At 40.2% G+C, this 22,086-nt stretch overlaps 1 protein-coding gene across 1 annotated transcript; it reads left to right on the top strand.

Annotated features, from left to right (window-relative positions):
- The first annotated feature begins 1,497 nt into the window (after positions 1–1,497).
- Positions 1,498–15,497, top strand: LOC113986598 (serpin A3-4-like). Its single transcript, XM_039382673.1, is given in 6 exon segments — positions 1,498–1,662; positions 2,368–2,436; positions 4,016–4,661; positions 10,957–11,227; positions 13,992–14,139; positions 15,309–15,497. Coding segments are annotated over 6 exon segments (1,488 nt in total).
- Positions 15,498–22,086: the final 6,589 nt, after the last annotated feature.

Here is a 22,086-nt window from a genome sequence, read left to right as displayed (position 1 = left end):
TTTGAAGGGAAAATGAGAGAAAATATTACCCTGGGTTTAGAAAGTGAGATGCTGTGCTTGAGAATCTGAGGCTCCTGGTGGACACCAAGTTGACTCTGAGCCAGCAGTAAGATCTTGCAGGAAATGCAGACAATGACACCAAGATGAGTGGTGCAGTTGCCACACCTGAAGCACAGATGCCATCCAAAAGGAACTGGATAAGCTTGAGAAGTGGGCCCATGGGAAACTCATGAGGTCCAACAAGGCCAATTGCAAGGTGGTACACTGGGTCAGGACAACCCCTGGTATCAATCCAGGCTGGGGGATAAACAGACTGAGAGCAGCCCTGCTGAGAAGGACTTGCGGATGCTGGTACATAAGAGGCAGTGGATGAGAGGCTGAACATGAGCCAGCAGAGTGCACTTGCAGCCCAGAAAGCCAATTTATCCTGGGCTGCATCAAAAGCAGTGAGGCCAGCAGGTTCAGGGAGGGGATTCATCCGCTCTACTCTGCACTTGTGAGATCTCACCTGGAGTGTTGCATCCAGCTCTGGGGTGCCCAGCAAATACAAAGGTGAAGAAGAGGACCACAAAAATGAGTAGAGGACTGGGACATCTCTCCTATGAAGACATCTTAGAATAGCTGGATTTTTTCAGCCTGGGGAAGAGAAGGGTCTGGGGTGACCTTATTGTGGCCTTCTAGTTCCTAAAAGGGTCCTATAGGAGACCAGGAGAGGGACTTTTTACAAGGGCATGTAGTGATATATCTAGGCTTTAAACAGAAAGAGAGTAGATTTAGATTAGATATAAGGAAGAAATTCTTCGCTATGACGGTAGTCAGACACTGAAACAGGTTGCCCAGACAAGTTGTGGATGCCCCATCCCTGGAAGTGTTCAAGGCCAGGTTGGATGGGGCCTTCAGTAACCTGGTTTAGTGGAAGGTGTTCCTGTCCATGGCAGTAGGATTGAAACTTGATGATCTTTAAGGTTCTTACCAACTAAAATCATTCCATTATTCTATGATTCTGTAATTCCACGTACTTAAGCTGCATTAAGTGCATTGCTAGCAGGTCAAGGCAAGTGATTCTTCCTCTCTATTCATTCCTAGTGTACCGATCAGGAGTCCTGCATCCAGTGCTGGGCTCCACAATGCAAGAAGGACATGGACATACTGGAGTGACTTCAGTAAACTGCCACAATGGTGACTGAAGAATTGCAGCATCTGACATACGAGAAGAGACTGAGAGAGCTGGAAATGTTTAGCCCAGATAATAAAAGGCCTGTGTAAATTTTAACAGTGTGTGTAAACACTTGATTTTTGACGAATAAAGTAAGAGATAACCTGTGCTCAGTGGGATCCAGTGACAGGACAAGGGGCAGTGAGCACAAATTAAAATAAACGAAGTTCTATTTAAATCCAGAGAAAACCTGTTTCAGTGTCAATGTTCTCAAACAAGGAAGGCAAAACCCAGCTGGACACTGTCCTGAGCAACTGACTTAAAATGACCCTGCTTTGAGCATGGGGTTGAACTATGTGGTCTTCGGAGTTCCCTTCTTCAATGCCTCTGTCATTCTGCACCCAGGATGCACACCTGAGCACAGGATGTCTGCTGTCTGGTTTGACCCAGCTGAACTTGGCACAGGATCAGAGGGGACTGCTCCCCACATCCCAGATCACAAGATAGTAAGCTGATCTAAAGACTTGCTCTATTTAACACCCTTGTTCCTAGGCTTCCACCCCCTGTCCCCAGGCCATGCTTGTAACTGGGATCACCTGCATTCAATGGCATCCCAGCTGCATTCTTCTTCCCTGGGCACAGGGCCATGTGAGTAGCCCAGGAGTTGATATCACAGCTCTTGCTGCCAGTGGATTCCCCGTCTGGGAGTGGATAGTCAGGTACACATACAGCAGCACTTGCTAATACATCAAAACAGTGTTTTAAGCCCTGCACCTCTTAGAATCATCACTGGCTTCAACTGCAGAAAATCAACATCAGCCATGGAGACAAAGCAAGCTAGGTCACAAAAATTCAAATTGTCCTGGTGCACCAAGGCTTGTCCTTGGCCTTAGTGGTAGCAATGCTATAGTCACTAGAAATCACGTTGTGACTCTCTTGTTCATAAAATACATTGGGGCAACTGAGAAGTGTATGAATGTTTGATGTGAAGAAACAGCGGGTTCAGTTGAAGGAAAATGGGTTTGAATCTAACAGGGTGATTGTATAGTCATGAATAATAAAAAGCCACGTGTGAAACACATTCAGTAAAGTTAAGTGTCCAGTAAAACTAGTTTCGACATCATACTAATCTCTAAAATTATAATGCATGAGTCACAGCCCTTAGATGATCTTAACCTTTACTAGAGGATACCCTGCTTTGTGTGCGGCAGCACAAACAACTGAGCAAGGACCTGTGCAGACCTGGTGAATACAACAGGACACTTTTGACTTTACCGTAAGTAATGCTTTTTTTTTTTCTGTGTAACAGTAGGGCAACAGTTTTTGAATAATCAATTGAAAAATTGTCGTATTTTGGTTTAAAGCTTCTTGTACTGTTTTACTATGATTTTGGTTTTTTAAAATAAAAAAAATAAGTCCTCTGTTAGATAGGCGTGTTTATATGGCATAACTTCTTAGAAAAACTGCATTCCTAAGTGTTTTAAATGAAGTAAATTGATGATAGTAACAAATGTAAGGCATGAAATGAAATGGAAATGTGGACTTAAGGATTGCTCTCTAAAGCATCTAGAGGCTCCTAAATAAAAGACACTGTGGCTAAAAGAATTAGAGTAAGAGTGATGGTGGAAAAAGTCACAAACAAATCAAGGAGCTTAAATTTAAATATGTTCTAGATACAAAAGTGCACTGCCTGAAAGTGGTTTGTTGTGGGATTCAGGCCCTTCCTAGTGATAGTAGTATTTCTATGACCACGATATTCAAAGACTGTGAATTAAGGGACATTTAGAGCATATATTATTAAAGCAGAGATCAGCATTCTTAGTTCACTGGGTTTTAGAGAACAAGATGCTGGAAAGTGGAGAACACAAATGTGGGGCCATGGTGGGAGCTGATTGGAATTTACAAGGCAGTCTGCATTTCTCAGTGCAATTCAGAAACCTAAGGTATTTTTCTCCTAAAGAGTACTTTGTTTTATAAAAGATTCTGTAGGTGAAATGATCGCATACCACAAGTGGATATTCTAGATTTCCAAATATTTCCCATCTTTACTTCTTTCTCTCTGTTGACACAAGATATTGAACCACTTGTGATACAGTATTAATTTCTAGAGGGAAAAGTACTGCCACAAATGTGGGATGAATGGTTTCCATTCTGCAGGCATGGTTATTTCCATTTGCTGTTTGTTCTATGTACATATGCATTTTCCCTTCCTTAATAAACAGCACTGTATTTCCATGGTCTTGATAACATCCTACTTGCTGTTTCTCTCTTTTGTTATTTATGTGGATATTGGCTTCTTTTAATGGTGCTCAATTGTTCAGCCTTTATGAAATCACTGTTAATGTTCATCAGCTCCTCATTAACAAGTGCATTTACTTTCTCTTTGGTGCCTGCATGTGGGTTTACATGGATCCTATTAAAAAATGTATAATATTTTAACTTTTACAATGAAGGAATATTGTGTTTTAATTCTGCTTTGATTTTTCATCTGTAAATTTTTACTTTCTGCTCTATAGATCTGTACTTTTGACTCACAGCTCTTAATCACTTAAAGCCACATTGAAAAGAGAACATTGGAAAAAAACAGTTTCAAAGGAATTGCAGACTAACTCTAATGAGGGCATCTTTGGTATTACCTCATCCCTCTTTAACTTTGATTTTTATTATTTCATAACCTCTTCAGTAGGTTGAGTAATTTTCCACAGTCTACTTCCTTGAAATAGAAAGCTGGTACCCCTCAGTTCAAATGTCTTGGAATCACTGGTGCTAAGCTAACTTTTTATAGTGAAGGAATTGATGTGTTGCTAAACACCAGGTGAAAAGATTTGTAAGCCAATTGTAAATTTTCTTCTATTACAGAGTCACAGAAACATGAAGAAGTTGTTTCTCCTGTGTCTTTTACTTGTTGGAATTAATTCCAACAGTTATTGCTATGAGCCTAATCACCAAGGGGTAAGAAACCAAAATCAAAGAGCCCAAGGAAACCAATATATGCCATGGCAAAGTGTAAGGAACAGTGTTTGTCGATTTGCATGTTGTTTCTACAAAGAGATTTCTTCTTACGAAAACAATCGGAATGTTTTCTTCTCTCCTTTGAGCATCTCTACTGCCTTTGCAATGCTGACTCTGGGTGCCAGATCAGACACCCTGACACAGATTCTTAGAGTCCTTTGCTTTAACCCACGTGAGATTTCTGAAAATGACATACATGAAGGTTATCGTCAACTCATGCAAATGGTAAACAGAAAGAATGGGGGCTTACAGTTGAATATGGGAAATGTTCTGTTTGTGCTTGACCGACTGAAGCCACAAGAAAAATTTTTAAGTGATCTCAGAAACTTCTATGAAGGAGAAGCTTATCCTATGAACTTCAAGAAGGCTGATCAAGCCCAGCAAAAAGTCAACAAATATGTAGCAGAAAGAACCAATGGAAAAATCAAGGACCTTGTAAATAACCTTGATCCACTTACTGAAATTCTCCTCATTAGCTATATTTATTTTAACGGTAAGATACACATATCATATTCTTCTATTTCATAATTTATTTCCTCAGGTCAGTCTTGGACTTCATCACCTTTTTTTGCAATATGGTTTTGCAGATGGACCCATATCTTGTTTTCCCTTTGGTCCTCACTTACACTTAGTTACAAACAAAGCTTTTGAAAATTATGTTCTGCCTGACGCTGATGATAATTCCTAGCAAAATGTATGGCAAATTTTCCCATATTTTTTAATATATAAACTTCTTTCCTTCTGAAGATTTAGTGAAATATATGCTGAGGAAGGCACCTCTAGTTAGGAAAGATTAGATGCTTTCCTAATCCTATACAATCTAGTGGGATTCAAGCACTTTCTTAAATGCTTTGCTATCTAGGAATTAATTTGAAATCCAGTTCTGTGGACTTCAGTTGGTGTTTTGTTCAGTAAGTTAGGAGTTAAATTTAAAAAATGCTGTTAAAGTAAAATGTAGCATCTTACCAAATAGAAGTATGTTTACTCCATAGTTTTGCTGTTACTGTGTATGTTCATGTATCCAAAACTAAACAGTCAACAACTTTGGTTTCACACTCGTGTTCTCCCTATTTTTTTACTAACTATGCCTTTGCCGATCGTATGTCTGTAGTCCTGATGTGTCTACAGGCATAGGTTTCACCCTTTTTTTTTTGATTTGCAGATTCTAATATTTTCCAGTGAAGATGGACCCACCAGTATCAGATACAAGCCTATTGACAATAAGCTTGTTTTTCTTAATTAACTTGTGCAGTCTGCTTAGATACAGTCAACAGATCTTCCCAGAGCTTTTCAGACTGCTGATCTAATGAGAAGACGAGGATCAAGGCTGTAAGGCTCAATCAGTGGTCTAATAACAGATATTGCATCTTCTTTCCAACCTTCTCTCTCTTACTGAAACAAAGCAATTGTACTCAGAAAAATAATATCCTATAATCTATCTGATAAAATTACCATTAAGCTTTTTAATTGAAGTGGAGATGACATAATAGGAATGCGATTCTTTTTAAAAGGAAAAGCTAGGAAAAGCTATTCTTTTAAAACTGTTAACCTGGATGTTTGCACACTCCAATATGAGGGTTCCCCTGCAAGTAATTAAGAATTATATTTTTTGGGGGGGGGGGGGGTTCTGTTGTTTTTCATCTGTGTCTCGGCTCCTTATATTAATCTCTGAAGATTTGCCCACGGTTAAATGGAGCTGATTGAATTATAGATGACTGATGTTTCTTAATTCTCTTGAAAACATACTTGTTTGGCTCAAATAATGTTTTCACTTAGGCTTTTATTGAGCAACAGGCACATCTTTCAAAACAGGCAAAAACCCCTTTCTTTTACTGAAAGGTGTTCGAAGAATAAGCAATAAATTTAGTAGTACAATTGAGACAAAAGCCTGAGAAACTTTTATTAAAAATAACTTTGTATTACAGTTAACTTTTACATGTTCTAAAAATGTGAGGTTTTTTTTAATTAGATGTTAATTTTATTACTGAAATGATTTCCTGCCTTCTCCAAACATGACGGAGTTTCAGTTTTAGCTCTCTGATTTTAAAGAAAATAGATTAAAGAATAGCATTAATAGCAATAATATAACATTTTTTATCTTGAAATCAAGAGTAGGTTAAGGTTCTAGAGGCTGGGATTAATCTGGAGAGGACCTAAAGCCCAGTTAGCTCTATAATCAGTCCATATTTCTAGGCTCTTTTCCATTGTGCATTGCAACCACCCTTGCACAGTACTGGTGACTCTCTTTCCCCTTTTTTTTGTGGTGTACTGTAGTACAGAAGTCCCTCCCTAAGGACAAAAGCCTGGCAATATTTTTCTGTCTCTGAGCCAGTGGGTATATTATTCCACTGTATTACAGCAGCCCCTTATCATGCCCTTGTCGAGCTGATCACCACAAAGACTACCTCAAAGTTCATTTTTCTACTTGAACACTGTGAAGCATTTGACAAAGGTGTCATCCCTAGAAGGTAGACCCCTAAGATAGAGGTGAGGATAAGAATAAATGTTCCTTTGAAACAGGAGGAAAGTATTAGTGAATATTATCTCTGTCTAACCTGTGTGTTAAGTGATAGCCACAGTTTGGGTTAGAAGGAACCTTAATGGTCATCTAGTTCCAACCCTCCTGCCATGGTTGTAGCCCCCTTCCACTACATGAGGTTGCTCAAAGACCTGGCCTTGAACACTTCTAGAGATGGGGCATCCACAATTTCTTTGGGCAACCTGTTCCTGTGTCTCACCACCCTCACAGTGAAGAATTTCTTCCTTATATCTAATCTAAATCTAAATCTGCTCTCTTTCAGTTTAAAGTCAGTCCCCTGTGTCCTATCACTATCTGCCCATGTAAAAAGTCGTTCCTTGTCTGTAGGCCCCCTTTAGGTACTGGAAGGGGCTTTAAGGTCTCCCCTGAGCCTTCTCTCCCCCAACTCTCTCTCTCAGGCTAAACAACCCCAACTCTCTCAGCCTGTTTTCATAGGAGAGATGTTCCTGCCATCTGATCGTTTTCATGGCCCCTCCTCTGGACTTGCTCCAAGTCCATGTCCTTCTTATGTTGGACACCTCAGAGCTTAATGAAGTACTCTGGGTGGGATCTCACCAGAGTGAAGTAGAGGGGAAAATCCCATCTCTTGACCTGCTGGCCACACTTCTTTTGACATAGCCCAGGACACAGTTGGCTTTCTGGGTTTCAAGCGCACATTACTGAGTCATGCTGAGCTTCTCATCAACCAACACTCCCAAGTCCTTCTCCTCAGGTTGTTCACTTTCAACTCGATCCATTCCCTGCCCCGCCTGTATTTGTGGTTGGGACTGCCCCAACCCACATACAGGACCTTGCACTTAGCCTTGTTGAGCTTCATCAGGTTCCAATGGGGCCACCTCTCAAGCCTGTCATGCTCCCCTTGGATGGCATACCTTCCCTCTGGAGGACATCCCTTCCTTACAGCATGTTGACTGCATCACACATCTTGGTGTCATTGGCAAACTTACTGAGGCTGCACTCAATCCCACTGTTCGTGTTGCCAACAAAGATGTTGAACAGCATTGGTCCCAATCCAACCCTGAGGAACACCATTTGTGACTGGTCTCTTGGAGAACAAGCCATTGACCACAACCCTTCAAATGCAACCATCCAGGCAATTGCTTATCCACCAAATGGACCATCTGTCAAATCCAAATCTCCAGTTTAGAGAATAGGATATCACGTGGAACAGTGTCAAATGCTTTGCACAGCTCCAGTTAGATAACATCAATTACTCTTCCTTTAGCACAGCTTGCCCTTAGTGAAGTCATGTTGTCTGACACTAGTCACCTCCTAATTTTCCACCTATCTTACCATAGATTCCAGAAGGATCTGCTCTGCGATCTTGCCACACAAAGAGGTGAGACAGACTGTAGTTCCCTGAATCACTTTTTTTTTTTTTTTTTACTTTTTAAAAATGAGAGCTATTTTTCCCTTTTCCAGTCAGTGGGAATTTCACTGGACTGCCATAACTTCTCAAATATGACAGATAGTGTCTTAGCCACCTCATCCACCAGTTCCCTCAGGATCTGCAGATGCATTTCATCAGGTCCCATGAATGTGTGCATGAACAGTTCCTTAGATGGTCTTGAACCTCATCTTCTCCTATAGCAGTCAGTTCTTCATTCTCTCAGTCTCTATTTTTGCCTTCTGTGACCTGGGTGGTGTGGCTGCAGCACTTGCCAGTGAAGACTGAGGCAAAAAATGTCATTGAGTACCTCAGCCTTCTCCACATTACGGGTAACTAGGCTTCCTTTTTCCTTCTGAAGGGGGTTCACATTTTTCCTAGTCTTCCTTTTGTCATCATCATACTTATAGAAGCTTTTCTTGTTGCCCTTGATGTCCCTGGTCAGATTTAATTCTATCACACCTTTAACTTTCTTAATCTAATTCCTGGATACTCAGAAAATCTCTTTGTATACCTTCCAGGTTACCTGTCCTTGTTTCCACCCTCTGTAGGCCACCTGTTTGTGTTTGATTTCACCCAGTAGCTCCTTGTTCATCCACACAGTCCTCCTGGCGTTTTTGCCTGACTTTCTCTTTGTTAGGAGAGATCACTCCTGTGCTTGGTGGAATATTAATATGAATATTAATAGAATCATAGAATCACAGAATCACTAAGGTTGGAAAAGAACTACAACACTGAGTCCAACGTTTGATTGAACACCACCATGTCAACTAAACCACAGTGCTAAGTGCCACGTCCAGTCATTTCTTGAACACCTCCAGGGATGGCGACTCCACCACGTCTCTGGGCATCAAATTCAAATTTCTGACAACCCTTTCAGTGAAGAAATTCTTCCTGCTGCCCAACCCGAACCTTCCCTGGTACAGCTTGAGGGCATTTCCTCTTGTCCTATTGCTAGTTGCCGTGAGAAGAGGCCAACTCTCACTTCACTTCAACCTCCTTCCAGGTAGTTGTAGAGAGCAATAAGGTCCCCTCTCAGCCTCCTTCAGGCTAAGCAACTGTTTAGCTCCCTCAGCTGTTCCTCACCTGACTTACTCTCTAGACTGTTCACAAACTCCATTGTCCTTCTCTGGACATGCTCCAGCACCTCGATGTCCTTTGTACAGAGAGGGGCAAAAAAATGAACACAGGATTTGAGGTGCAGCCTCACCAGTGCTGAGTACAGCAGAACAATCACTGTCCTGGTCCTGCTGACCACTCTACTGATGATACAGGCCAGGATGCCACTGGCCTTCTTGGCCACCTGGGCACACTTCTGGCTCATGTTCAGCAGCTGTCAACCAGCACCCCCAGGCCCTTTTCTTCTGGGCCATTTTCCAGCCACTCTTCCCCCAGCCTGTAGTGCTGCATGGAGTTGTTTGGTGATACAGCTTTCTTGGTCCTCTCTTCCCTCCATGACTTTATCCCCCGGCACTCTACTAAGCAGATTGCTGAAGAGACCAAAGTCTGCTCTCCTGAATTCCAGAGTTAGCAGTCCTAACATCCTACTCAGTTTTCAATCAAGCGAAGTTCTTTGTGAAAGCAGTGGGTGTTTTCCCTGAGTTGAGCACTAGATAAAGGTTGTTTCAATGTTTCAGGACTTGTGTCATTCATGTTTCTGTTATTCATTCTGCTTTATTTTTTCCCTTAAGCATAATAAGGTAGAAGTCCTGCCTATTATATACCTGATGACAGAAGTCACTATTAATGAAGAAACATAAAAGTAGCAACTTTTCCCTCTTCAGAGTATTACCAGTTGTCAATCTATACTTTCAGAGCCCAAGACATGCCCTAAATTCCCATTTCACTTTTTCCAAATACTAAGTGCAGGCTATGTCAGATGGTGGAAACAGCAGAAGATAATTATTTCATTTGTAACGAGCTGCCTAATAATCAATGTTCAAATAGAAGTCAAAAGTGGTTGCATCTTGTTTCATTGTTTTCTTGATGGCAGTTACTTTACTAAGCATCACAGCTCTAGTTTTGCCTAATAAATTTGATAAAATGTTAGTTTTGCTCTAGAAGGCAAAGTTTACTGCACACCAACAACACTCCTTAAAAATAAAAACAACAAATAAACCTTTCCAAAAACCCCCACCCTTTTTTAAAATCTGCTCAGCCTCTGAAATGAATGATGTGGATACGTGGAATTTGGCTTAGAAATTTTTCTCCACTGAGGATAAAAATCTTTCAGAGTTCCGATGTAGAGAGTTTGTTTCACCATGACTAAGTGAGGAGCCTTGGAAAATTTAATATTGTGAGGATGCAGTGGAAAAAGTTTCTGTTGTTGTTTTGCTTTTTAACCCAGCAGTCTGGTAGAATTAAGTTCCTCATGACTCTATACATTATCAGCTAATGCAAAATATAAACACCTTGTCTCTGAAAGTAACCAAATTCCTCAATTTCTCTGGAGAATTCATCCCTCATGTCACCCTTTTCAAGTCTACTTTGATCTGGGAATAAGGAAAGGAGAGAATATTCTCCAGAGCTCAGAGAAAGCATGGGGGCTTTACAGACTCCTTAAAACTGTTGTCATGGCAGAAAAGTGGAAGTTAGAACCCTTGATATGTCATCTAAATGAAGAATATTGCAGCCCACTGTAAAATCTGAGGGAGTTTTTTTACATCGCATTCTACCTACTGTGTGTTGCTATTAAATTATTCCCAGTATTCAGTAAGATCAAGTGATTGTTGCAAACTGGTTTGTCTTTGAAGCCGATCCAACAGTACCAGTTTCTGTCATCTAAGAATGTGTCCTGTGGTGATATGTCCTATGGTTTCATGTCCTCAAAATATCCTCTAACTCAATCTCTTTTATTTCAAGCTGAATGGGAAAAACCTTTTGATCCACAATACACTAAAATGGGCAAATTCTTTGTGGATGGGAACAAGGCTGTTGAAGTCCCGATGATGTTTGGAATGGGCCTGTTCAAGCATGGCTATGATGACCAGCTGTCTTCCACTGTGGTGCAAATGGATTACAAAGGAGGCGCTTCAGCATTTTTTATTCTGCCCGATAAAGGAAGAATGAGGAAGCTGGAGAAAAGATTGTCTTGTGAACATATGTCAAGGTGGAGGTCATTAGTCACAAAAAGGTAAAATTCTGAAGTTCTTGGTTCAGATGGTAGGCAAGGAAACAAATGTGCTGGGCTATGACACAGAATCAGAACACCATTTTTAGTTCTGTTTTATCTGCAGAAGTATTCCCACTGACCAAAGTTGAATCTGGCTCTCTGGTGTCACTGTGTTTTTACATTCAGTACTGCATGCACTGAAAACCTTCACAGCTTTAGAACTTTTTCCATTTCTGCAATTTTTTTCCCATATCCAACTCCCAATAGGCCCCTGTTTTTGGACTTAGACCTCTACTCATATTTTTAGGGGAGGTCTTCTGCCTTCTTCTATTTACAAGTAAATTCCTACCACTTCAGCCTTTTTTCTTGTCTCTTGCTTCTTTTCTACCTATTAAAATTAACAATAATTGCACAGTTAATGCTGAAATAACAACTTCCATTTGGCAATTATGAGGGCAAAGCATGTTGCAGAGCCGCTATATTCAGGCTCTCTGAGGTCTTAGGAAGGCAAAATTGGAACAAGCTACACTTGTTTCAAGGTAACTCTGAGCCTAGAAGGCAGAAAGGTTATCTGCTTTCTAAAAATAATTTTATACTCCTTACATTTAGTGTCCTGTATGGTACGAGCCTTTCACGGGACAAACTGTGTTGTTCAAGCACAGGCAAAACATGTTTATAGTATCAAGCCCTTGTGCTCACTTATGAATTTGATGCATCAAGTTAGTGACCTTCACACATACTCATTTGAAAAACTTATTTTAGATGATCCCTTTTCAAAAGAAAAATTGCATCCTAATACAGAAACCCAAAACCAGTGTCATGCTCCTAACTCTGATTCACTGTTAAATCTCATCAAAAGAATCTAAATTTTTTTTTAATTTGGAAAAAAAAAAAAAGGACCAGGAAAAAAAAAAAATAATTCTCTGTGCATCTTAACAGTTTTGAAACTTCTGGAAGCAGCTACATAGTTTGTGACTATAGGACAAATAAGGTGGAGAATCAAGATACATATGTATAATTTTTGTCAAAGAAACACAATTGCCTTTAAAATTACCAAGAAAGACACTAAATAAAGTTGAGGGGATTTATATTTCCTATCTTATAATATAAAAAAGCATCACTGTCGAAAACAAGTTTGTTTCCTGCTGCTCCTCATTTTTCATGATGACCATTCTTTCCTGCAAACTGATGACACGAACTCCTCCTTTTACCTCTGGTTTTCAAAGCAATTGATTGTCTCTGCTCTTATTCAGAGTCTCTGGGAGGTCTTAATAAATGGGCTTGAAGTAGTATATAGAATGATTCAAGGGCGGTGGGCAAGCTATGTTTGTCCCTGTTTCTGTGTCTGCAAACTGACATGAGTTGCAGAAGTGTTGTGAGGGGCATTTTTCATTACTGTTGGCTGCCAAACAGGGGATAGTGTCAAAGTTTCACCAGTACAGGTAGCTGAGATCTATTTAATGGCTGAACTGTGGAGAAAGCATCACTTTCACTTCTGAAAAGTGCATCCCAGGGCTTCCTTCCTCGTTGCACTGTTGCTGTGGCTTTCTCTTTCCTCCATATTGAAAGAAAGTAGGGGCTTGTGAAGGAATGTCTTTACACAACAGTAAGATAGATGATTCAGTGATAATTGCATCATCATTTGGGACAGCAATCAGCACAGACTGAAATTAGGGAGAACTAAGAGATCAGCAATCAGTTATCAATCCTGTAGCACTTTCATTTCTGGGTACCAGCCAGACTTGGCATTAGATGCCGTGCAACACTTCAGGTATGGGCCCTTTCCTTTCCACTTGTCTACTGGATGTCTTGCTCTTTGGCTAGCTTCATTAAGTGTTTCACATCTCCCTGACCTAGAGCCCTGGAGAGTTGTCCTGGTTTCTCACCAGAAAACAGTACCTAATGTCAGCACTATTTCTAACCTCTGTCTCATTATGCTGCTTCTGGCTGTAAATGTTGTGTTTAACCCTTGAAAAGTAATTGTTAGATCTGTATGGAAAAAGTAAGGAAGAAATGAGTCAGAAGTATAGAGCTTTGGGTTATTTATGGAAAACAGCAAACTAGTCACTTAAAATTTGGTGTCAAACATTGGGCTTGACATAGAAAAATGATTATCTATTGACTATCTATATTCTGTCAATGTGCTTTTGTTTTTTTACTTTGTCATCCATTCTATCACTATTTATCATTGTCCTGCTTCTTTGGTATATATTTTTGTTTTCTCTGCCCTGATTTATATGATAAATACACAAGGCCAGCCAATGGGGTTTTTTTTGTTTTGTTTTGTTTTGTTTTTTTTCCAAAAGTAACCAGTGAACTCACATGTGTTGGATTTTTTTTGTGCTCAGTCTGAGACACCTAAAGGAATCTCTTTTTCACAAGGTGAATCCTTTGCATCCTCAGTAATGGGTAATGATGAAGGTGTTTCCAGCAGATTGCACAAAAGATCACTTAACTTCTGAAAATGTTAGAGGAAGATCCTTAGGGAGGTACAGGTGTATTGTGCTGAATCACTGGGTCAATTTCACTGCTCTTGTGTTGGGTTACTGCAGACTGGGAGCCAGCAAACTACAGCCTTATCCTCTCAATCAGCCTTCCAATTGTCATAAATCTTCTTTTCTTCTCCTCAAATTAGTGTCAGTGTACATCTCCTTTGTGGGCTGAAAGAGTCTGCAGGCAAAATGTTTTGAGGGAGAAAGCAAAATCAGTTTCCCTAGTGAGTCTATGTTATTCTGTGATATGTGATCAAATGTTTCACTATACTTTTGTACTTCTTTTCTGGCAGCTCAGTAAATTTGTATCTCCCGAAATTCACTCTTTATGGGACATATGACCTAAAAAATATCTTATATAAAATGGGCATTATGGATCTGTTCACTGATAAGGCTGACCTCTCTGGGATCACTGGACAGCCCCAGCACAGAATTTCCCAGGTAAGTCATACTGCTTTTTGTTTTATGTGCCTATCGTTACTGATACTTGCATCACTTTCTGTACAACTATTTGTGATGCAAAACGCATGCAAAAAGGCTTGGCTTCACATGAAAAGGTAGTTGTTGGCATACAGAGTATTTTGTCCATGCACTGTAAGTGCAATTGGGTTGGAGGAGGTTAAAAGTCTGTAATTTTTTAATCTAGAAGGCTGTTTCGATCTACATGGGGGCAACCTTATAAAACAGACATGACCAAATTGCCGTCTATCCACACCTCACTACCTTTCTGCAGTGTGCTGTTACAGTCACTACGTTGCTGCTTCTGTTTGCATTTGTCTTCTTTAGCCTGATTGTGGGCAAGTATGGACTATAGGATGTGTCACCACTTGTGTTTTATGGAGGGGAGAGGAAAAACACCGCTTACTTTTAAACTGTTTAGGGGAAAGGAAAATGCAGTTAGTATAAACATTTGGCTTCAAGCCTATGAACAATGACTCTCATTAGTGTCAGGCCAAGGTAAAAGCTACAGACAGGTCATACTTCAATGAACCTAGAGTTAAAACTGACAATCAGTGCAGCTTTAATTGTCTAATATGAAGAAAACAACTGCCCTCATGACCTCAGGAGGATGTTAGTAAACCAGGATCTGTCAATGTCTTGACTTTGCAAGGTAAAACTTATAGGTTTCTCTGCTCTAGCCCTCCATTTCTGGACCTTCTCCTTTGCTACCATTATTTCCAAGACATGAAGGAACATAGAAAACATATTCTCAGAATTCTATCAATTGTGCTAGTCTGCATGTTATTTTTTCAGGTATACGAACTTTTTATAGACAATTAAATATGGTCTTGCTCTCTTAACATTTGGTCTAGCTGTACAGATCTTCAAGAGTGGGTGCAGGGAATAAGAAAAGAAACAAAGCAAATGTTTTCACTAGTGGGGACATGTATCTCCACTGGAAACAAACGTTTCCTCTCTGGGACCAGAGCTATGCTGCATGTAGCTTGGTGATTCTTTTTCCGCTTTGCTGTCTTTATGCAGTGGACTCACACCTGTCAATCTGATGCTTGTTTCTTACCAATAACTTCTTCAGGCACTTTTAGGTCACATTCTTATTTAGGTGACTATTTTTGTACCCCCTTGACTTGTACATGTCTGTTTCTTCACAGGCTATTCATAAGGCTGTGATAAAGGTGGATGAGACTGGCACCGAAGCAGCAGCTGCCACAGGCATGGAAATAGTGCCTATGTCCGTTCCAGTTACCATTAAACTCAACAGGGCATTCCTAATCGTCATAACTTTGGAGAACAATATACTTTTCATGGGAAAAATTGTGAACCCTCTGAAAAGAGATTAAGTTAATGTACATATTGTGTATGTGGTGATCACCACTCTTAAATCAAGTATTTGACCTGATGAGTATGGCATGGCTGCAGAGGGGCTCTCTGCCTCTTAACTGACGTTATTCATTGTTTTTTGTAGATGAGACTCTTCATCAATTTAAGTTGTCATAGTTGCTTGTTTGTTTGGGCCTTGCTTTTTTTTTTTAAGAAGGTTACATTCAGGCAGAACTTTCATTAGGTCTGGGATAAAGTAGGCCTGTGTGATACTGATAGCATAGATACATCTTCTAGCAGGGAAGCTGAAGAGCATGTGGGTGGAGAGAGTTGTGTACGTCTGCTTCTTCCCTCATGGCTGCCTTCTCACATTTTTTTTTGTGTTGACTGACAAATGGGTACAAGCTATGTCACTTTATTAGTTGTGTCCCTTCTCCTACCAACACGAAGTTTGTAACTAGCATAGACCTTAACATGCATAATGCTTACTACCTTGCATAGTACCATTGTTGTCCAATGAGTCTAATACATCCTTGCTTTTCAGCTGTTGTCCCAGCTTGGCTGCTGCTAAGGGGTCTCAAAGAAGGTGTGTTTTTCCCCCTGCAGATATATACTGGCCTGCCCACTGTTTCTGTGAAATGTACAGTCCAGACTCATTACAGGGCAAACTTTAGAGGTTCTAAGAACTTGGTCTAAGAAAAGAAGAGGTAGATCTAATCTGCAGTTCATTCCCCAGGAGCCAACTTTCATGAATCAGATATACAGCTCAGAGCAGTCAGAAGACTACTTCTAGCCTGCGCCTGCACCTAAACTAGCTTCTAGAAGCCCCCAAGCAGCAGGAAACATAAGCCATCTCCTTCTGGTGCCAGTGTCTGCACCATTACTGTCTGTACCTGGGAGATTACCCATGGTAGTAAGCGCCATTCCAGTATTGTTTGTAGGATCAAGCACCCTACCAGTAACACCTATATCCCATCAGTGACACTTGCCGTGTCTCTTGATATAACCCCTTCTGTTCTCAGACTGTCCAGTAGTACAACATTGGTACTCTCTTTCTCATCTGCTTCGTGGTTAGTATAGTCACAATATTATAAAGAGCTGTTTTCACTGTTAAGATACACAATTCTCAAAGTCACATTCATAATGAACATGCTTTTTTTTTCTCCTGGTTTACCTTCTTATCTATGTTTTTTCTTCTGGTTTTCACAACATCTATCATTATTTTATTTCTTTGCTCGTGTTCATGGTATGTATCTGATCTCTGGTTGCAGGAGGGGTAAATTATTGACTAAAATGGGTTAGTCTGTTAATAGGTATTAAGCATTAACACCAGTCTTTGTACAGCCTTGAAATATGCAGACAAATGTACTATGGTAGAACAACATCAATGAATAAACATGACATTAAAAAGTTTCTAATTTTGCTATTTTACTTTTGTAGCTCAGAGTGAAGACTTAAGTATGGTTCAAGCTGTTTTTTTTGACAGATGTCAACAACCAGTTATTAGTTTACTGTTCATATACATTAGATCGGCACAGTAGTAGTAATGCCAGTAATGAGTTTCAAAAAGCCGTCTGTCTCTAGCCTGGGCAGTAGGTTATCTCCGTTAGGCAGAAGACTTTGGGAAGGTTGGGCATTCCTTTGATGCAGAGATGTTTACTTCAAAGCCTATTGAGAGCATGCTGTTTCTACTCTATCAAGTGTGTAGCTTCTGTATGTCTCTCATCTCTCTTCTAAATAGTTCTCTCTTGACTCCCTTGACAAAACCGAGGGAATGGCCTGAATTTGTGTCAAGGGAAGTTAAGGTTGGGTGTTAGAAAAAGGTTCTTCACCCAGAGGGTGGTTGGGCAGTGGAACAGGATCCCCAGGGAAGTAGTCACAGCAACAAGCCTGACAGAGTTCCAGAAGCATTTGGACGATACTCTCAGGCACATGGTGTGATTCATGGGGATGGTCCTGTGCAGGGCCAGGAGTTGGACTCGATGATCCTTGTGGGTCCCTCCCAACTCAGTGTATTCTGTGATTCTGTAATAGATATGTTATCAGTCTCGGCATGTGTTTTGAACTGTGTTTCCTGTTATTCCATAAACAAAATACAGGCTGTCTAGATTACACCTTCTTTATAATAAATTATGACAGGGGAAAAAAGAAAAGTGTTTGAAGCTGTCAGCTTTCTGTAAAGGAAAACACTTCCAAATTAAAATCACAGTGAAGATAAACTCATTTCTGTAGCATTCAAATAAGGCAATAAGAAAAAATAAATGTAGTGTTTCCCAAACTGAAAATTAAGTGTACTAAATTTGCCTACATCACTGGATCCATAGCAAACCTTGACTGAGGGTATTTTTCTACAGGTTCTTACAGTTATTTGCAATTTACATCAATGCAGAGGCACTGCAGATCTTGCTAGGTCACAAATAATTTTCTAACTTAACCAGATCTTGCAGCTTACTTTCCTGTAAAAATGTACAGCAATCCATTTTGAAGTAAATCCAAGAAACTCTAACTTGAAAAAGAAAAAAAAAAGGCATAGTTGCACAAAAAAACTAAATTAGAATTAAGAAGAAAGATTTCACAAAATGGAAGCCATTATCCGACCAGTGAATGCCCCCTTGAAAAAAGAATAATCCCACAACGTCAAATCTAAAACTATAATAAGAAAGGACAAGGGCAACTTTGAGGGAAAGAAACTTGCAAAAGTCATGTCACATGATAATATATTCTTTTTCAAAGACATCATTTCAGAGAGCCTGAGGGGCCAGTGGATGTTCAAAGTGTAGAAGAAGTGCTCAAAGGGAGCACTGGCAAAACAGGAAAGCTCAATTCATTGCACATGTGCTTCCTTTGCAGTCTGAACCACTATTCTAAGTTGAACTAAAAATAGAAGAGTTTTCAGGGAAAAAAAAAGTAATCAAAGAGCAGGTAGCAACAAATTGCCAAGACTGTTTAGTACGCATGCAAGAGACCTTAGCCATCTCAAAAGGATGCACATCTCACTTTGATGCAACAGTTAAACTGTCTCTGTACCAGAGTAATAAAAAGTGACAGTTTTTTCAAAAAGATGTAAGTGAACATGCAGTGAGTTGCAGAACAGTTAGTTCAAGTTCGCTTTTTGGGAAAATGCAGAATTTGTAGTTATGTATTATGAATAAGTATGAAAAAATATTGAAGAACTCACATGACCATCATAGAAACATAGAATATTTTAGGCTGGAGAAGACCTTTAAGGTCAACTCCAACCCTTAACCCAGATCTGTCAAGTACACCACTAAACCATGTTCCTATGTGACACATCTACACATCTTTTAAACATAGCCAGAGATGGTGACTCCATCGCTTCCCATGGCAGTCTGTTGCAGTGTTTGACAACCCTTTCAATGTAGAAATGTTTCCTAATATCCAATTTCAACCTCCCCTGGAGCAACTTGGGGTCATTTCCTCTTGTCCTATTGCTTGCTACTTTCAGAAAGAGACTGACCCCATCTTGCAACAAACTCTTTCCTCCTTTCAGGTAGTCGTAGAGAGCAATAAGGTCTCCTCTCAGCCTCCTTTTTCCCAGGCTAAACAACCCCAGGTCCCTCAGCTTATCCTCATCTGACTTACTCTCTAGACCCTTTGCCAGCTTCAGTGTCCTTCTCTGGACAAGTTGCAGCACCTCAATTTCTGTCTTGTAATGAGGGGCCCAAAAATGAACACAGGATTTGAGGTGTGGCCTCGCCAGTCCCAAGTACAGGGGCAGGATCACTGCCCTGGTCCTGCTGGCCACACTATTTCTGATACAAGCCAGGATGCCATTGGCCTTCTTGGCCACCTGGGCACGCTGCTGACTCATGTTCAGCTGGGTGTCGGCCAGCATCCTAGGTTGTTTTCCACTGGGCATCTTTCCAACCACTCTGCCCCAAGTCTGTAGCACTGCATGCGGTTGTTTTGACTTGACACTTAGGGAGACAGCGTCAAAGGTTTTACTAAAGTCCAGGTAGGCAATATCCACAGCCATTCCCTCATTCACTTAGCTGGTCACCTTGTCACAGAAAGAGGTCAGGTCGGTCAAGCAGGATCCGCCTTTCATAAACCCATGCTGGCTGGGCCTGATCACCCAGTTGCATGCTATGTCACAGCACGCAGGACTGATCTGCTCCATAACATTCTCCAGCATTGAGGTCAGGCTCACTATCTCATACTGTCCCAGATCCTTCTTCTGACCCTTCCTGCAGATGAGCACTGCATTTGCCAACCTTCAGTTGTCTGGAACCTCCCTGGTTAGCCAGAACTGCTGATAAATGATTGACAGGGGTTTGGTGAGCTCTTCCACCAGCTCCCTCAGTATCCCTAGGTGGATTCCATCCAGCCCCATAGACATGTGTGTTTCTAAGTGGTGTAGCAGGTTGCTGACTATCTTCCCTTTGGTTATGGGGGCTTCGTTCTGCTCCCCATCCCTGTCTTGAGGCTCAGGGGTCTGGGTAGCCTGAGAACAACTGGTCTTACTACCAATAACTGAGGCAGAGAAGGCATAAAGTGCCTCAGCCTTTTCCTCATCCATTGTCACAATGTTCCCTCTCACATGTAGTAAAGGATGGAGGTTCCTCTTAGCTACTTCTTATTGCTAATGTATTTACAGAAATATTTTTATTGTCTTTTCCAGCAGGAGGCAAAATCCTTTGCCAAAGAATTCTTTTAAAGAGTTGATCTGTCCATGTATTATAATGGTTTGATTGATATATGTCACATACTTCTGAAAACATATAATATTCCCCGGGGAAGGACCTAAAAAAAACCTGTAAGCTAGTGGGGGAGGAAGACCCTTAGTAAGCAATGAGTTCAGGCATGCATTATTCAGAGAAGTCAAAGATGATGTGGGACTTTAATAAATTGTGAGGTGACACATTTTCCCAGTGGTTTCACCTTTTTCATTGGGAATAATTTCGCAGTACACATTGGCTGGCTGATAAAATGTCAGAGGAAAATCACTGCCAGGAAATATAAGGCAAAGAATCCAAGGAAATCATGGCTAGGCTTCGCGAATGAAGATTTGGGAAGGACTCTACCCACATTTGCTACAAGCGTGCTGGTGGCTAAAGAGGCCAACGCGAGATAGACAAGTCCAGTTGCAAAAGGCACAGCAGAAAGACTCCTTGGATGGTATCGGTAACTGGCTTTTCCCTTTCTTTTTAACAAGGAAATAAGACCTTGGTTTATACTCACCATGGTGGTCTCAGGTTAGTCATTGCCGCTCAGGATAGATACTTTGTAGTGATCCTGGGTAGGCCACTGAATCTGTCATCTCCGTGCTCCGTGCTGATGAAAAATTAAACCAAGCAGTGTGAGATAACGATAAAAGGAAAAAAGAGAAAGGGAAACTCAGTGTGCTCAGTGTACGGTGATATGTCTATACTGTGTGTGTGATGTGCAGCACTGGATACTGAACTAGATGAGTCTTTGATCTAAGCTAAGGGTACCCATTTTATTTGGCTTATAGGATGAGGTATCTGTATATATACTATATATGTATACTACTGTGCATCTACAGGCTCAATTCAGAACCAAAGCCTAAGTGTTTGTTTCCTTTTCCTGTGACTGAGGGTGTCTAAGACAACAGTTTAGGGCTGGCATTTAAGGGCATTTTTATTTCCTCAGTTAACAGCAACAGTTGATCGGCTCAATGGTTCAGTAGGAAATAACTAAAAATCTAAGTGAATTTACCTGACTCAGTAGTTTAGGAGCATTCATTCTAAAAAACAGTGTGGTTTTTTTGAGAGATTACAAGGGTCTTTTTATCACTTCTTTGAATGATTGAAGTAGGTGAATTTGCATTTGCCTGCTCATTTGCAGTTTTGGTCTTTTAACAACCATTGATTATACTTTTTACAATCACATGAATGCTTTGCTATTTACCAACATACCTTCACAAAGACTCTAACAAGATCTATCATATCTCTTATTTAATGTTTCTAGGTTTTGTTCTTTTATTTCTCTACCAAATACATGTATATTTTTTGAACGGGAATATCTCATTACCCCATCAGATTCATACCAAACTTCTTCGAATAAAATCTATTTTTTTAATATGAATTAGCTCTCAGTATACCAGTTCTAAACTGGTTTTCCTCTATATATATGACCTTAGAGTATATGATAGATCCATTTTTATTCCACAAAAAAAGGCAAATGAGAATAAAACTGTGAGTGGCAAAATAATTACTTCCTCATTGTTCAGATCATCTACAGCCGATATAGAAGTCTTTTCCATCCTGACTTGAAGAATTGAATGCTTGATCCAAACTTTTGTGTAAACAATTATTTTCTCTCAAGTCAGACTTTTTCTACAGAAGACTCTAAATAATGTCCACAGTTCCTTATTTGTATTATCTTCACACCCAATAAATGACCTTAAAATCTCAACAAATTTCCTGAAAATGGTTTTGAATTTTTTTCCATTTTATTGTTAAATGATAGGAAAATTGACCACTTGATAGCAACTTATAAAATAAAAATAAACATGGAACATTTTCATTATTTCTCTTTCAAAATGTTAACAAAGCAAACATATTCATGAAAATTTTCTGATTTCTCTGACTCTGCTTTCTTACATGGAATTTACTCTCTCAGATA

This window comes from Pipra filicauda, unplaced genomic scaffold, assembly GCF_003945595.2.
Source record: "Pipra filicauda isolate LSUMZ 115617 unplaced genomic scaffold, ASM394559v2 scaffold27_size4233163_pilon, whole genome shotgun sequence".
NCBI classification, from domain to species: domain Eukaryota; kingdom Metazoa; phylum Chordata; class Aves; order Passeriformes; family Pipridae; genus Pipra; species Pipra filicauda.
Note: the sequence above shows the minus strand (reverse complement) of the source record. Positions and strands in the feature narration are given on the sequence as shown.